The 17,164-nt window shown below is 28.3% G+C and overlaps 1 protein-coding gene across 1 annotated transcript in view; it reads right to left on the bottom strand.

Moving 5' to 3' along the window:
* Positions 1 to 558: 558 nt before the first annotated feature.
* The window catches only part of LOC142318557 (uncharacterized), an 86,527-nt gene continuing 69,921 nt past the window's right edge, over positions 559 to 17,164 (bottom strand). Inside the window, exons 6-7 of the mRNA XM_075355111.1 lie at positions 16,505 to 16,668; positions 559 to 2,375 (exon numbers count right to left, since the gene is read on the bottom strand). Of these exons, the coding sequence (XP_075211226.1) occupies positions 2,192 to 2,375; positions 16,505 to 16,668 (348 nt within the window). The 3' untranslated portion in view covers positions 559 to 2,191. The remainder of the gene's footprint in view (positions 2,376 to 16,504; positions 16,669 to 17,164) is intronic.

Below are 17,164 nucleotides of genomic sequence, written 5' to 3'. Positions count from 1 at the left end.
CCTAATTTTTTTAAAAAAATCTTATTACCGGTGATGAATCTTGGATATTTGAATACAACCCAGACACAAAGCGCCAGAGCAAGGAATGGCACACTTCACACTCACCACATCCTAAAAAAGCAAAAATTAAAACCATGCTAATTTGTTTTTTTGCCAGTAATGGCATTGTCCATAAGTAGTTTTTGCCTACGGGACAGACTGTAAATCAATATGTTTACCCAGAAATTCTTGAAAGACTGCAGAAAAGAGTTGCCTGCATGAGATCAGTCATCACAGACAACTGGATGCTATCATGACAATGCACCTTGTCACACTGCACTTTCAAGTAATGAGTTTTTGGCGCAAAAAAAAACATTCCTGTAGTTCTTCAACCACCTTATTCTACCTTTAAAAAGTGCTTGTTTTTAAAACTTAAAAACATTGATGGTGAATGCCAGCCATCAAAAGGACAAAACGAAGGATTTCCAGAAAAAACCTTTGTTAATAAATTAATCTTTAATAATTTATTCTTTATTCTTCCTTTCATTTTACAATGCTCAATGATATGTGTTATTCAGAGTAGAAATACATTTAGAGTATATGTAAAATATATATTTATTATCTTGAATTTCAATTAAATAAAGTTGTTTTTATAAATTAGAAATATTTACAGTTACAAATAAAAATTTTAATTATGATCAATAATAACCCAATATATATTATTACAACAAGCTATAATAACCCAATCAAAAAAAACTCTTTCCAAATAAGAAGAAACAAACTAGCTAAAGCTCAAAAATTAACCTGATACACTTAAAATAAAAAATGCCTATTAATAAACGCAAAAATAAGACTCTACAACACAATTATAAAACCAGAAGCTACTTTTGCAGCGAAAACAGTGTTCCACCTGAACAAACAATCAAAGATATACAGACTCCAGAAAATCGAAATAAGAATTGGAAGAACCTGCATCAAAAAAAGTACCAGAAAGATGGGCAATGGTGGATTGTGCGCAACAAAGTTATGCACAAAGAGTTAGAACACATCACTGCCAATGCTAAGTTAGAACCCATGCGAGATTAGGATTCTTTAGACTCATCATGAGGATGCAAGATTCAAGACTTCTAAAACAGTTAGAGCAGTACAATCTTGACTTTAAAATCACCAAGACAGAATGCAAATGGATCAGAGAAATAAGAGAGGATCTGAAGGAAATTTGCCTTATACCACAGACAAAATAAAATTAAACAAGAAAATCAAGAACAAAAACACCTCGTTTGACACTCACAAGAAAAATCTTACAACACAAATATTTTCAACAACAGAAGAGGCACAAAGATCGGAATGTATAAAAAGTACTGGGAGAACCACACGGCCCAAACAGTCCCATTAAAGAGATTTAGATAACGGACTGACTAAAATGATCCTATGTGGTCTTAAAAGACAATAATAACCCAAGCAAAAAAAAAACCAGTAAGATAGCTGCTTTTTTATATACATTTATTTGTTTTTTTAAACAAATCAGTAATAAATTATAAAAAATTGTATGATTTCTTGTACAATTATTTTATTGTTTAACTTCTAAAAAGTAATAATATCACTGTTACACTATAAGTCTAAACAAACTTGCTGTCTAAGTAAAAATTTAAGCATGTACTTTTATCAAATTCAATTTCTTATAACAAGTAATACATCAAAACCTTATTTTAGTTGCATCCAATTACTCACTGAAATTTTTCTCAAAAGAAAATTACAATGAATAATCAGAAATAATTACAATGTGCAGTTTAAAGTAAGATGTTAATTATTAATATATATACATATATATTTATTTACTTATTTATTAACATTGTTATTTAATATTACATTTTATTATTATTATTTTATATTAATAAAACATTCCTAGTTGGAAAAGTATTAACAATAACCCAAATATAAAATGGGAATGAACAGTAATTATTATCAGTACAAAAAAAAATGCAAATTCATTTAATCAGATAAAAAATATGCTCTAATTTTAATATTTTTATTCTACGTAAATCGCTTAGGGAGTACAAAAATCTTATTGCAAAAACATTACATATTGTATAACAAAACATTTATTTGACTAAATATAATGTTAAATAAATATTAATTTAATGATAATAAATAATTTATTTTATACCATGCCAAAGATAAAAAATAGAAATGTAAAATTGATGCCTATGAACTAAATTCTTATAAATTTCATCACTGAAAGCTGTTCTCCCCTTACTTTCCTACTTTGAAGAACCGAACTCTCAAATCCTAAATCAAGCATAACTGAAGATATCTCTTCAGGACAATTCTCTTCAATTACAACCAAGTAAAAACAAGCATTAGATGATAATAATGTAGGTAACAATGGAAATAACCTGAAAACAAGAAATAAAATTACATACTTATGAGTATTAAAAAAAAATCAGTTCATAAGAAACTAATTTTAAAAATAACAAAATCGTAAAATATTTAATGTTATTTCCTTCAATATTTTAATTAGCAAACTACTCTTAGCAATAATTTTAGTTAATACTGCTCCTGTTCCCTCCTTCCAATCGAACACTGTTGGCCCTATTGCTGCTGGTTTTCTTTATCAGAGGTTGTAACAAATTTTTTTTGTTGCTTGTCACAAGTGTGAACAGTTATTTCTGTTGTTCCAATTCATATTTTGCATAATTTTTTTATGTGTCCTGGCTATGCCTACCTGTTTCCTGTGCTTTTTTCTGAGACATTAATATTGAACTGTTATATTTGCTCTGTATTCATGTAATTTCTGAATGTGTACATACTTTGTGTTGAAGAATGTTTTTGTTAGTTTATAACTATTCTTATTTTTGATTATATAAATATTTTCCCTAATGTTTTTTCTATTTTTTTATTGACGTTTAACATGTTTTATTAATTTGTGATATTTCTAGAGTCTAATATTTGTTATTCAATAGTATTTCAATATTTAATTAGTATCAGGAATATAATTTTTTTTCTACTGTTCCTTAAATTTAAATCCTTCTGCTTGGCTGATGTATTTTTTCATATGTACTGAAGTTAATTTTATACGTACATATATACACCTTAAATTTGTACTGATTGTGGTTTTTGTTTAATCTATTTTTGAAATTAGATGATTGCTTACATGCTGCTTTTATGTGAAATTATTTAAAAACTTAATGACTTATTTCACACAAATAAGTCATTAAGTGACATTTAATTAAATAATTAATTAAATGTCACTATACTATCATACATTATTTAATATCATTTGTTACTTTTTTCAATTAAATTTTTCTGTTACTTTTTTGTTGTATCTCTTTTGAAAATAATATCCGACCTGATTTTTATTTTCCATGACTAACAATTTGTTAAAAAAGACATCAGTTAGTTGATATTTATTTAAATATTTAAAACACCAATAATAATTATAAAAATGTGAAACACTAAACACCAATAACCATTAAAAGCAGACCTTACAATTCATCTAAAAAAAAAATCATCTGCTTACTGATGTTTTTTAGGTCATTTAACAAGATGTTAAATCATAGAAGATAAAAAAAGGTCCGATATTATTTACAAAAGAGATACAACAAAAAATTAAAAGAAAAATTTAAAGGAATATTATTTTTAATTAGTGCTAGATCAAAAGAGTTCATTGAATTCTTTTATTACTTTGCATGTATTAAATATTATCCAGTCATTTATATTATTTTGTTAAAAGGGTCATCTACATTTATTTTGTAGACACAACAGGATCACCAAAGGAACTTTCTTTACAAAATAAAAATGAATAATTTTAAATATTAGTTTGATACAGAATAAGGTTTTGAACATATCTGAAAAAACAATATGAGAGAGCAAAAACCAATATGAAAATGGATACAAAATTCTAACAATGCAAAAAATGACTAAGATTCAATTCCAGACTCTTCTGGATGAAAAGCAACAAGGTAACACTCAGCCATAAGCATTGTTTGGTAGTACTGTCAACGTACCATACTCTGTATATCATACTGAATTCTTTGTATGAATTTTTGGAATAAAAAGACAACTTACTGTACTTGCAAAAGAAAAAAACATAAAATATATTTACGAGTAAATATATGAGAATTTACATTAATGTAGAAAAATAATTTTGTTAACGTATCAGTATAATACATTACAGCGGCTCTACATTACAGCATTCAATATTATGAAGTAATATTGAATACTGAGAAATTTCAGTAAAAAAAGAACTCGAGACTTAATTTCACTATTAAAAGAATGATATTAAGGTCCTTAATAGAATGATCCTTCAGACTAGTTCTACATCAGTGAACTTGTATAAAAGAAAAGTGGGATTATAACAATCACAAATATTTATATAAATCAATAATGATTATTTCCCATGTAATATTGACTTTCCCTAAATTCAAATCAGAACATTAAATACTGGCACATGTATGTATTCGCACATTGTCACATAATTCAAAAATAATTTTTAAAAATACCACACTCAACAGTGCCATAATTTTTATACTTTACGACTTCTTCATTGACTTATTCATTTTTTTTAAGCAATTGAGAAAAAATGTATATTACAGTCTCAAACAATTTTTTTTTCTTTTTTGAGAAATTATAATAGTACTGACCCATGAATATTAAGGGAAATTAAAATGATATTTACAAGTAGAAACTTCAGAAGAGGGATTTTATATTGATAGATTGTAGTTGTAGCGGTAGCTAAACATGAAGGAACCACATACAGAGTTACACTGACTGATGTTGCTGTCCTTACTCATAAGAAAATTCCTTATACCAGTACAGATAATAAATATCTTGATTATAGTCAATAATGGTGCATAAAAGAGAAACTTTGGAAAATATTAGGAGTGAATATTATAAAATATTCCTATATAAAAAAAAACCTGAACAATCTAGTAGAATAATAACAGTATTTTGGAGCTTTTGGGATAAATATTTAGAGATTATTCTAGATGAAGAACTCATTTAGAATGCCCAAATGGATGCATAATAAAAAAAGGCCATGTGATCATTATTGACTTGCAGATATCTAGTTCAGACAAAAAAAGGCAACTGTAATTGAGCACGTGGGTAAAATACTTGGAAAATAAATAAACAAAACTGGAGCTTAAGACCTCACTGTTTACTGCCTGCTCTCTTATTTATAAATTTATTTTATTTTCACAATAATGATAATGATCATTGGCAACGATTCTCTTTCTAAAAAATTCTTTTAGCGGAGATTTATTCTCAATTAGAGCCAAAATGAAGATGGTTGCCTCCTTGTGGTGCTGCTGGATAGCCCAAAGATCCTAAGAGATTTCAGTGAACTAAATAAGAGAATTCTACAGTCTGTAACTATAGTCTTATTTTGAAAATCACAAGATTTTTATGCATCTGCTAACAATCATAGTAAAGATGGAAAGTTCTTTTCTACAAACCAATCTGCACGTGATAAAAATCTGTCAAACCAAAAGAGTATACAACTGGTCATCTCGGACTCTGTGGGGGCAGAAAAAGAATAGACAAGTCAATCAAAGGACTCTGGAATCTTAGAACAAAACCCAAAATTAAAAATTAAACTGAGCTTTCTTCTTCTTCTTTGGTTAACAGCCCTTAGGCTGTTGGCAGCAGCTCTCCACTTTTGTTGATTATCAGCCTTTCTCTTTAGCTCCCAGAAAGTATCAGTTCATATTGTCAATTTATCTGTTTTACAAACTCCAACCAAAGCCTTCCCCTACAATCTCTCCCTTCCATCTGACCTCTATCATTCTCTTAAGCAGACCCTGGTGCCTAACAATGTCTCTTTTTCTTTTTAAGTGTTTCAAAAGCTTCTCTCTTCATTATCTTTCTTAAATACCTCCTTGTTTGACACTTTATCTGCGCGATTCAAGACACAAAATTGAAAGATGAAAATAATTTTAATTATGAAAATTTTAAAGGAAATCCAGCTGAAACAGTTCAAAATACAAATGGTATGAAATTTTTGGAACAGCCTTTTTAACTGACAAACAGTAAGAGAATAACACTATAAATTTTCTTCCTAAATAATAGACTTCCTATTTTAAGTTTAAAATACAAAAATAATGATATAATCAATTGTCATGAGCCAATAAACAAAGGCAACTTTAGAAATAAAGGAGAAGTAGAACAATACTGGGAAACTTTACGGAAAAGAAATAAACAAAAGACATATAAAAATCTTATTAGGTGACTAATGCACAGATTGGAAAAAAAGAATAAGATTTACAGATTAAAGGAAAATACTAAGCACAAAAGAAAACAAATTCAAATGGTAAAAGATTAATAGCAATCTATAAAACTTTGGCTTAAAATTAATGTCAACAACACTAAAGAAAATTCCCAAAAAATGTAAAACATAACAAATTTTCAAACCAAATGCTTGGAAAATTTCAAGTAAATTATGTTGCAATCTTAAAGATAACCTAACAGAAATTTTAGACGTAAAATTAAGAAAATCAGAATTTCATTCAGACCATTATTTGAAATCCTCATTATTTATTCCCAAATTAAATAAAAATTTGTCTCCAAAATCAAAATTAATTGAAAAGCAAACAATATTAAAAGATTTAACATGCAAAAACCAAACTAAAAAGAAGAAAATACTGAAAAATATAAAAACAAATTGCAGGGATCAAAGATAAAAATTGGAATAAACTTAAAAACAAAATTATAGAGTTGGCAGAAGAGACCTTCTCCAAAGTTAAAAAGAAAAAAACAAATTTTGTAGAATAATGTCAGTGAAGATGCTCTTCGAAACAGAGAAAAAATATGGAAAATTATAATTCAACTCTACAAAAAAAAACACTGCAATCTGGATAAAATCAAAAAAGAAACTTCTAAAATCATTAGAAATCAAAAAAGGAATTATGAAAAACAGTAATGTAAAAAATTTACAAGAAAATGTCGCTAAAAATAATTGAGAAATTTTTATGAAATTTTTAAATTCAAATTATCAGGCTTTAACCCAATTTTTACTAACTTTAGTAATGAAAAAGGGAACATAATAATGAATAAACAAGAAAATCTAATACAATTAGCTAAATATTTTGAAAACCTGCTGAACTGCCCCGACCCAAAATAATCCAAACTCCCAAATTTCCCAACTTCCAAATGCTGAGAAAATGAAAGAAATAATAAAATCACTTGAAAATAATAAAATATGTGGAGAATATTAGTTCATGGATACCGGTGTTCTTTGATGGTTGGGTTTCAATTAACCACACGATGTTTAACCTGGAATGGTCGACCTGAGACTGTACAAGACTACACTTCATCTACATTCATACATATCATCCTCATTCATCCTCTGAAGTAATACCTTACGGTGGTTCCAGAGGCTAAAATAGAAAAGAGAGAATATATTTGTAGAAATATTGAAATATTCCAACGAAGAACTGAGTGAAAAACTAGAAAGAATCTTTAAAGAAATCTGGGAAACAGAAATAATTTCAGAAGATTGGAAAAATGCTTTAATACATCCCCACAAGAAAAAAAAAAAATATCAACAATTACAGAGGAACTTCACTGTTGTCAGTCCCATACAAAGTTTTGTCTAAGACACTGTTAAGTAAAATACAACCAACAACAGAAAAAAAATTGAAGAATATTGATGTAGATTTAGACCAGGAAGAAGTTGTGCAGAGCAAATCTTTAATCTAAAATAAATTTTACTACACCAAAAAATTAGTTACAATTTTTATAGATTTTAAGAAAGCCTATGACTCCATCCACCGGGAATCTCTTCTTAAAATCCTTGAAGAATTTAAGATAGAGCCCAAGACTATAAGAAACATAAAATCAGAAATGAAATTCTTAGGGGAACTTTCAGAACCATTCGAAATTAAAACTTTTATAAGGCAAGGAGATGAACTGTCTCTGATCCTCTTTAATAGTGCCCTTGAAAAAGTTATAATAGAATGGAAAAAAGAACTTGAAAAGTTAAACATACATGACAACGTAAAAATGGGCACTAAAAATAAATTCATAATTACAAACATTCTGGCCTTTGCAGAGGATATTGTAATTTTTGCAAGAGACATAGATAAGGCTAAAATCATAATTCAAAACTATAGATAAGGCTAAAATCATAATTCGAAACTAAGTAAATGAGCAAGCAAAATTGTTCTTCAAATTTCTTAAGAAAAAACTTACTGGTTTTCCAATGACAAATAGAATATATCTAACACTGAATATATCTAAAAAAAGTGTGGGATGAAGAATAGAGTACGAATGAAAACTGCCTATCATCTCATAAAGAACATTTACAATGAAAAATCCCTGTCATGTAACTCCAAATTGAGGTACTATAAAATTGTAGTCCTACCAGAAGCACTGTACAGGGCAGAATCTGCAATTTTTTCAGAACAAGATATGGCAAAAGTAGAAAAAAGAATTTTAAAAAAATATGCACCAAAATATGAAGATCGAATTTTACAAATTGAAAAGTGAAAATAATTTACAAACATGCAGATAAAATAGGAGACTTAATCCAGAAAAGAAAATTACAGTTTTGTGGACATTTATGCAGAATGAACAATCAAGGATTGACAAAAGAAATATTTAATTTCAATAAAAGCACGTCACAAAGACCAAACGGTTTAAAGAAATAGAAAAAGATTTAAAAACATTAAACGTTTCTAAGGATCTGTGTAAAAACAAAGATAAATTTAGAAAAATGATTTGAGAATCTAAGTTTCAAGAGAGAAAGAAAAAGGGTATAAACCTGAATATATGGATGGAAGAAAGGCGATAATATCAGAGCAAAAGAATGAAAACCTTTTGGGAAAAGAGAATGTAGTCAAAACTATGTAAACGTGATCTGTATTAGTCGGAACAAAAAGAAAAAAATGATATTAACTTTATTTATAAAAGAAAATTTATGAACTCAGATGCACTTACTTTAACAGATATTATTACAGTAAAATTCATAAAAAAGTGAAAAGTATTTGCTTTTTAAAAAATATAAAATAATGGCATATTTTTAATGGATACAAATAATACTGTATTGTACAAAAATGAAGTCTTTTTGAAGCAACCTCTTCTGAAAGAAGTCACAAAAATTGGATTTAAGACTCGCTTTATAATTTTTTTTTTCTTTTTAAAGACATACTTGTAAAATAAACTATTCGACACTTATTAATTGTTATAATGGAAAAAAGGTGCTCAATTTTTATTATACGCTTCAGGTAAAACACATCAAAAATAGTAGCTTAGGCAATTTATGATAAAAAAATGTATGGAAAAACCAAATGCGAATCAATTCATCAGTTGTCTTCTTTCATTTAGTAATACCAAAACATATCTACTTCTTCTGCAATAACAATAATCTAATCAGTCTTTAAAATAAAAAACATCAGTCAGCAAGTAGATTATATAATATTCTGCAGTAGTTGCATAGAATGCGATCCAAGAAATATTATTGAAAATGCAAGTAGATTGCTTTCAAATTAATTTACTCATTTGTAAATACAAAGGTCTACAAAATGCAAATTTTAGATAAATAAAAATAAATTTTTATGATATAAAAAATAAAATAGTAAATATTACTAATGCAAATATAAATAAGACCTTTTTTCTTCCACAGTAAAAGGTATGTTAAAGGAATTAAGCTTTTATTCCTATTCATAACTTTAATGTTATTGCTCAAATTATATATCAAACTGTTTTGCTATTAAATAAAGAATAAAGATCTCACAATGACAACGTTGCAGACATCAACACAAAACAATTTTTTTACTATTAATCATTTAACATATGAGTTCAGTTGACTTATAAGTCACTGTTTAATAACTTTGTTTATTCACAAACAAAAACAGCAAAGAGAAAAAGTACAGATTATTGATTTTTTAACTTATCACTAATTCATAGTGATAATTTACAACAGATTGAATCGCTCCTTGCTAGTGTACCTATTCCACTTTCACCTTTACCATCTCCTGACATATTACAGCAGCTGGTCTTTATAAATAAATTGAAATAAATCCATCCATTCCACAAAATTTTAAGCCATCTATTTGTTTCAAGTCAACAACCGATACAATTTTTAGAAAGTATGCATATTGTGGGATTACTGGAATGACGAATTGAGTTTTGAAATGTGAAGAACGCTGAATTCCAGCACAAAATACCAATAAATTCACAGCTGTCATTAAATCTGTGGGAAATTTTTAACATGTTTAATTTTTGTACACTAACTCTAGGTGGTTAGAGTAAGATTGCTTTTGTTCCTACAGTACATGAGAAAAAATTAATTTTTATTGCAATCCAGATATTTTTTTATGGTTTTTATTTTATGTACACCTTTTTTCTGTAATTTTCTTTCTTTAACGGGAATAAATACAATACTCTTGATTTTCTCTTAACTTTTAAAAATTATTTGGTTGTTACATTTAGTTTAATATTTAATGGAATATTTTATTAATCCATATTGGATGCATGTTCTGCCTCTTCCCCCCCTTCACAATTATCAAAATCTCATAATTAAATAAATATAGCATCAACTGAAACATTGTTATAGCCTGGATTCTATATTTCCATTATACATTATAATTTAATATAGGTTTCTATAGTAAAAATGAGAAAACTATTTTGTTTAAACAATTTTTTTTTCAAACAATATTTTTATTCTGAAAAGGAGGGTTAGCTCTTTTTCACAATCTTCTTAAAAATCTATCTGGATAAGTACTATTATTAGTAAATTTTTTAATATAAATCTTTTATTTAGGTCAAGAAAATATTGTTTTTGCATTTTATTATAAGGCTAGTACCTTTTTTCTATCACTCAACCAGAAAATATTTGCCTAATTTTTAGTAGAACAGTATGAGTCGATTAAGATCTTGCATTTTTCCCATCTATTGCAAGATCTAACTGATCTGAACTGTATTATTAATTTTAAGAAATAGAAATTATTTCTTTATTTATACATATCCAAAGAATAAGTAAAAAAAAAATTAAGATGTATTGAAATAAAATCTAGATTTACTGAAAATTACATTACTATATATTATATTAAGAAAAAAATTCTCATTGCAGCATTAATGTTTCATGCAAAATTACAATAATTTAAACATAGGGACAAGGGAAGCAATTTTAGGCCTCAGATTAATAGTAGAAGGAAGATTAAAGAAAAACAAACCAACATACTTGGCGTTTATAGACCTAGAAAAGGCATTCGATAACGTAGACTGTAATAAAATGTTCAGCATTTTAAAAAAGTTAGGGTTCAAATACAGAGATAGAAGAACAATTGCTAACATGTACAGGAACCGAACAGCAACAGTAATAATTGAAGAACATAAGAAAGAAGCCGTAATGAGAAAGGGAGTCCGACAAGGATGTTCCCTATCTCCGTTACTTTTTAATCTTTACATGGAACTAGCAGTTAATGATGTTAAAGAACAATTTACATTCGGAGTAACAGTATAAGGTGAAAAGATAAAGATGCTATGATTTGCTGATGATATAGTAATTCTAGCCGAGAGTAAAAAGGATTTAGAAGAAACAATGAACGGCATAGATGAAGTCCTACGCAAGAACTATAGCATGAAAATAAACAAGAACAAAACAAAAGTAATGAAATGTAGTAGAAATAACAAAAATGGACCGCTGAATGTGAAAATAGGAGGAGAAAAGATTATGGAGGTAGAAGAATTTTGTTATTTCGGAAGTAGAATTACTAAAGATGGACGAAGCAGGAGCGATATAAAATGCCGAATAGCACAAGCGAAACGAGCCTTCAGTAAGAAATTTAATTTGTTTACATCAAAAATTAATTTAAATGTCAGGAAAAGATTTTTGAAAGTATATGTTTGGAGTGTCGCTTTATATGGAAGTGAAACTTGGACGATCAGAGTATCTGAGAGGAAAAGATTAGAAGCTTTTGAAATGCGGTGCTATAGGAGAATGTTAAAAATCAGACGGGTGGATAAAGTGACAAATGAAGAGGTATTGCGGCAAATAGATGAAGAAAGAAGCGTTTGGAAAAATATAGTTAAAAAAAGAGACAGACTTATAGGCCACATACTAAGGCATCCTGGAATAGTCGCTTTAACATTGGAAGGACAGGTAGAAGGAAAAAATTGTATAGGCAGGCCACATATGGAATATGTAAAACAAATTGCTAGGGATGTAGGATGTAGCGGGTATACTGAAATGAAACGACTAGCACTAGATAGGGAATCTTGGAGAGCTGCTGCATCAAACCAGTCAAATGACTGAAGACAAAAAAAAAACGTATTTTTTATTACAACAAACAAATTTTTAAATTCAAATACTTCTTTTGTACATAAATATTTGAAATTTTCAGTTTAGGAAAATTATAAGACGCATGCTTTTTACATTTGAAGAAAAAATGTATAATCAAATAGGCATATAGTTGTATTTAAATAATATAGTTGCTAATCATTATATTTATACAAAATAGTTATAAAAAATCTGGGACAGGAAACACAAATGTGGCACAATCATGGTTACTACACAAATGTGAAGATAAAGTTTTATATACCATATATCACCCATGTCCAGTACATAAAAACGATTTTATAAACATTTTGACAAGTAAACTTTTTCTTGATTTACATACATGTTCAGTATATTTATATATTACTGTTCCGATATCTTATTAATCATAAATAAAATCATCATTAAATAAAGATTTTACTTAGTTTCAGATTACTGTTTTCAAATTATTATACTACACAAATTCTGTTCAAAAAGATTCAGAAATTTTCAAATAGCAGGCCATGCTAAGTCACAGCATGACCTAGTAAATGGTGAAGTATAGTGGCACCCTACATAAATAACTTTGTTATTAGTTGGGTCATTCTAATGTAATTATTCTTTGAGCTACAGCTGTTCTTTCATAAATATATAACGTATGTAATATATTAGAAACGACTGATATTCATCAGCTGCAAATCAACTTCAAATATTTTAAAGATATACCTAAACCTTTATAGACTTATGAAATAGTGAAATTTTATGGTAATCAATGAAGCCAAAAAAAATTCTTAAGATTAACTCAAGTGAATTGAGCATGGTTGCTGGTCAGCAGATGACGACTGGCATTCATGACATTAAGATATTAAATTTTAATCTTAGAACAATATTAAATATACCTTCTTTGAAGGAAAAATAATTTGAGACAACTGTAGACATTGCAGAAAATAAGTATGATTCAATGTGATCCACCCGAGTACTGAAAATAAAATAAAATGATACTCACCTTATTTTTTCATATGATTTCTACAAAAGCACTTTCGCGGTAACCCGCATGTTCAGTTGTAGATATTTTTTGTAAAATACTTTGTATAAAATTACATATTAAACATAAAGATTAAACTAAGATAAAATTTAAAAAATACTAAAATTAAAATTACATGTAAAAATATATACTGTCACTGTAGGCAGTAATATACCATTGGCTGGCTGGCCATATACATGTAGTATGTTTTTTACTTTATTTTATTTTATTTTTAATTGATCATATATTTTTATATATAATTTTAATTTTAATATTTTTAACAATTCATTTTATTTTAATTTTTATATTTAATATGTAATTTTATAAAAAGTATTTTACAAAAAAATATCTACAATTGAAGATGCGGGTTACTGCGAAAGTACTTTTGTAGAAATCATATGAAAAAATCAGGTGAGTGTCATTTTATTTTCTGTACTTGAGTGGATCATGTTGAATCATACATATCTGAATTATTAGTAAGTACAAAGGCGATATGGGTCTTGAAAGGATCGATTTTAGAAAAATAATTACAGAAAATATCTTCATATTTGGTTGACTATATACTATGACACTGATGCCTATCAGGATTATTTCAAGAAATGTCAATGGCATTGAGCAGTGCATCAACCAAAGGGAGAGAATTTACTAGGAAATAAGACTTACCAGATTACAGGCATATCCAAAACATTTATTAAAAAAAATTCTGGAACTTTTTGAATGTACCTTATATTAACTTGTGCATAGTAGTTTGTTGTTACTGTGAAAAAAGATCAATGAAAAATGATTCTATGGCAATTTATAAAAAATCAACATTTTTAAAAGGACTGTTCTCCTGTCCTATTACTTACAGATACCATGGTGTCTGAAACTGATTTATAAGTTTGAACATACACAAATAAAATAAAAATATTGTTATCTGCAGTATTTACTCCTTACCTACTTAAACTTGGTTGCTTACAGTGTAAGTAAGGAAGTGAGTGCACACACAACAATACTAGTTGTTAATTTATTTGCTTACACTAGTTTTAAGACCATGCTATAATGTAAAAATTGTTTGAATCTTTTTTTTGTCTTCAGTCATTTGACTGGTTTGATGCAGCTCTCCAAGATTCCCTATCTAGTGCTAGTCGTTTCATTTCAGTATACCCTCTACATCCTACATCCCTAACAATTTGTTTTACATATTCCAAACGTGGCCTGCCTACACAATTTTTTCCTTCTACCTGTCCTTCAAATTTTAAAGCGACTATTCCAGGATGCCTTAGTATGTGGCCTATAAGTCTGTCTCTTCTTTTAACTATATTTTTCCAAACGCTTCTTTCTTCATCTATTTGCCGCAATACCTCTTCATTTGTCACTTTATCCACCCATCTGATTTTTAACATTCTCCTATAGCACCGCATTTCAAAAGCTTCTAATCTTTTCCTCTCAGATATTTTGATCGTCCAAGTTTCACTTCCATATAAAGCGACACTCCAAACATATACTTTCAAAAATCGTTTCCTGACATTTAAATTAATTTTTGATGTAAACAAATTATATTTCTTACTGAAGGCTCGTTTAGCTTGTGCTATTCGGCATTTTATATCGCTCCTGCTTCGTCCATCTTTAGTAATTCTACTTCCGAAATAACAAAATTCTTCTACCTCCGTAATCTTTTCTCCTCCTATTTTCACATTCAGCGGTCCATCTTTGTTATTTCTACTACATTTCATTACTTTTGTTTTGTTCTTGTTTATTTTCATGCGATAGTTCTTGCATAGGACTTCATCTATGCCGTTCATTGTTTCTTCTAAATCCTTTTTACTCTCGGCTAAAATTACTATATCATCAGCAAATCGTAGCATCTTTATCTTTTCACCTTGTACTGTTACTCCGAATCTAAATTGTTCTTTAACATCATTAACTGCTAGTTCCATGTAAAGATTAAAATGTAACGGAGATAGGGAACAATCCTTGTCGGACTCCCTTTCTCATTACGGTTGCTTTCTTATGTTCTTCAATTATTACTGTTGCTCTTTCTTTTACTTATTCCTTTTACTTTCTTCATCACTAGCATTCTTATATTTTCTACGTTCTTCCATCAGCTGCAATATATCATCTGAAACCCAAGGTTTTCTACTAGTTCTCTTTATTCCGCCTAAGTTCGCTTCTGCTGATTTAAGAATTTCCTTTTTAACATTCTCCCATTCTTCTCCTACATTTTCTACCTTATCTTTTTTACTCAGACCTCTTGCGATTTCCTCTTCAAAAATCTTCTTTACCTCCTCTTCCTCAAGCTTCTCTAAATTCCACCGATTCATCTGACACCTTTTCTTCAGGTTTTTAAACCCCAATCTACATTTCATTATCACCAAATTATGGTCACTATCAATGTCTGCTCCAGGGTAAGTTTTGCAGTCAACGAGTTGATTTCTAAATCTTTGCTTAACCATGATATAATCTATCTGATACCTTGCAGTATCGCCTGGCTTTTTCCAAGTGTATATTTTTCTATTACGATTTTTAAACTGGGTGTTGGCAATTACTAAATTATACTTCGTGCAAAACTCTATAAGTCGGTCCCCTCTTTCATTCCTTTTGCCCAGCCCGTATTCACCCACTATGTTTGAATCAAAAGTGACAATCTATAATCAGATACTTGAATCCCAGATATTTTCTATGTAATTTAGGATACATTCCTACATCATCAAGAACATTCCATTTTCATCATACTCAGCAATTCACTTTTACAGTATTAAGATTTCTGCACACAAAATGTCTTAGAATTTATGTTTTCAAAAAAAGTTATACGATTTCTTAAATAGAGTAACATAATTTAAATTAAAAATATTATCCTTTGAACATTGGGTACCCTTCTTCTTAACATAGGTCCTAGAAATGTACTTAAAAAATGTAATTATATAAAACTGACCAAAATTTTTTTTTTAGTATAATATTTACCCTGTATTCTTAATCTGTTACAGTGAGTTTCTGGTTACAGAAAATTAAAAAAATAAAGAAGTCAATGTTTTTTATTATTTTATTTAAGGTGCAATGGAAATGAGACGGCTGGGCTGTATTACAACTGAAGTTATGACACAAAACTGTAATTTTAGTTTAGTATCTATAAGAGAATGGTTTCCAACCATTCTCAACTCTTTACTAGGTAAAGATATTTCCATTTCTTTTCTTTTCTCCATACAAACTGTGACGTTACAGTTTAAAAGTGACAAAAGTTTTTAAATACATCATATACTACCAACCTATCCATGACTTGACGACCTTTGCATCCTCCAGCCCAGGCTCGCTGTAATCCTCTTCCACTTATCTCATCAGGCTCAGTTAAAACATAAGGAGGATTAAAAACTAAAATATCCACAACACCATCTTTAAGACCTTGAGTTAAATCAGTTTCCAAAACATCCACCTGCATAAAAGAAATTTTAATTCTTAGATCTCTATAATTTTAAGAACAAACAGAATATACCTTCTACCATGGATATATATATATTTATAATTTAGCCAAGTTAAATGGTGCATTTAATCCTAGTTATTTATATATTTTAGTTTCTACCAAATCTGACGTCATATTTTTATATATGTATTTTTTAATTTATATTTTAAAAACGTTTTAATTTTTTTTAATTTTTAAAATAAAAAAAAAATTATATATTGTTTTTGATAAATTTAAATGTATTTGAGTGTAATATGTAATTTGATATAAACAGTTTAAAATAAATTACAACTAAAGATGTGGGTTTCCAAAAAAACAATTTTTTAAAGATATGAAAAATTTAAGGTATAATCTTATTTAATGTATATTTCTGTACTTAGGTGGATCAATTTGGTTTATAATTTATATATATATGTTTTTTTCTTTTTAAAGTCAATACTTATAACGCTCATATTCTTCTATACCAATA

The sequence above is a fragment of the Lycorma delicatula genome, chromosome 1 (genome assembly GCF_047948215.1).
Source record: "Lycorma delicatula isolate Av1 chromosome 1, ASM4794821v1, whole genome shotgun sequence".
In the NCBI taxonomy this organism is placed as follows: Eukaryota; Metazoa; Arthropoda; class Insecta; order Hemiptera; family Fulgoridae; genus Lycorma; species Lycorma delicatula.
This window is presented reverse-complemented; position numbering and strand designations above follow the sequence as displayed.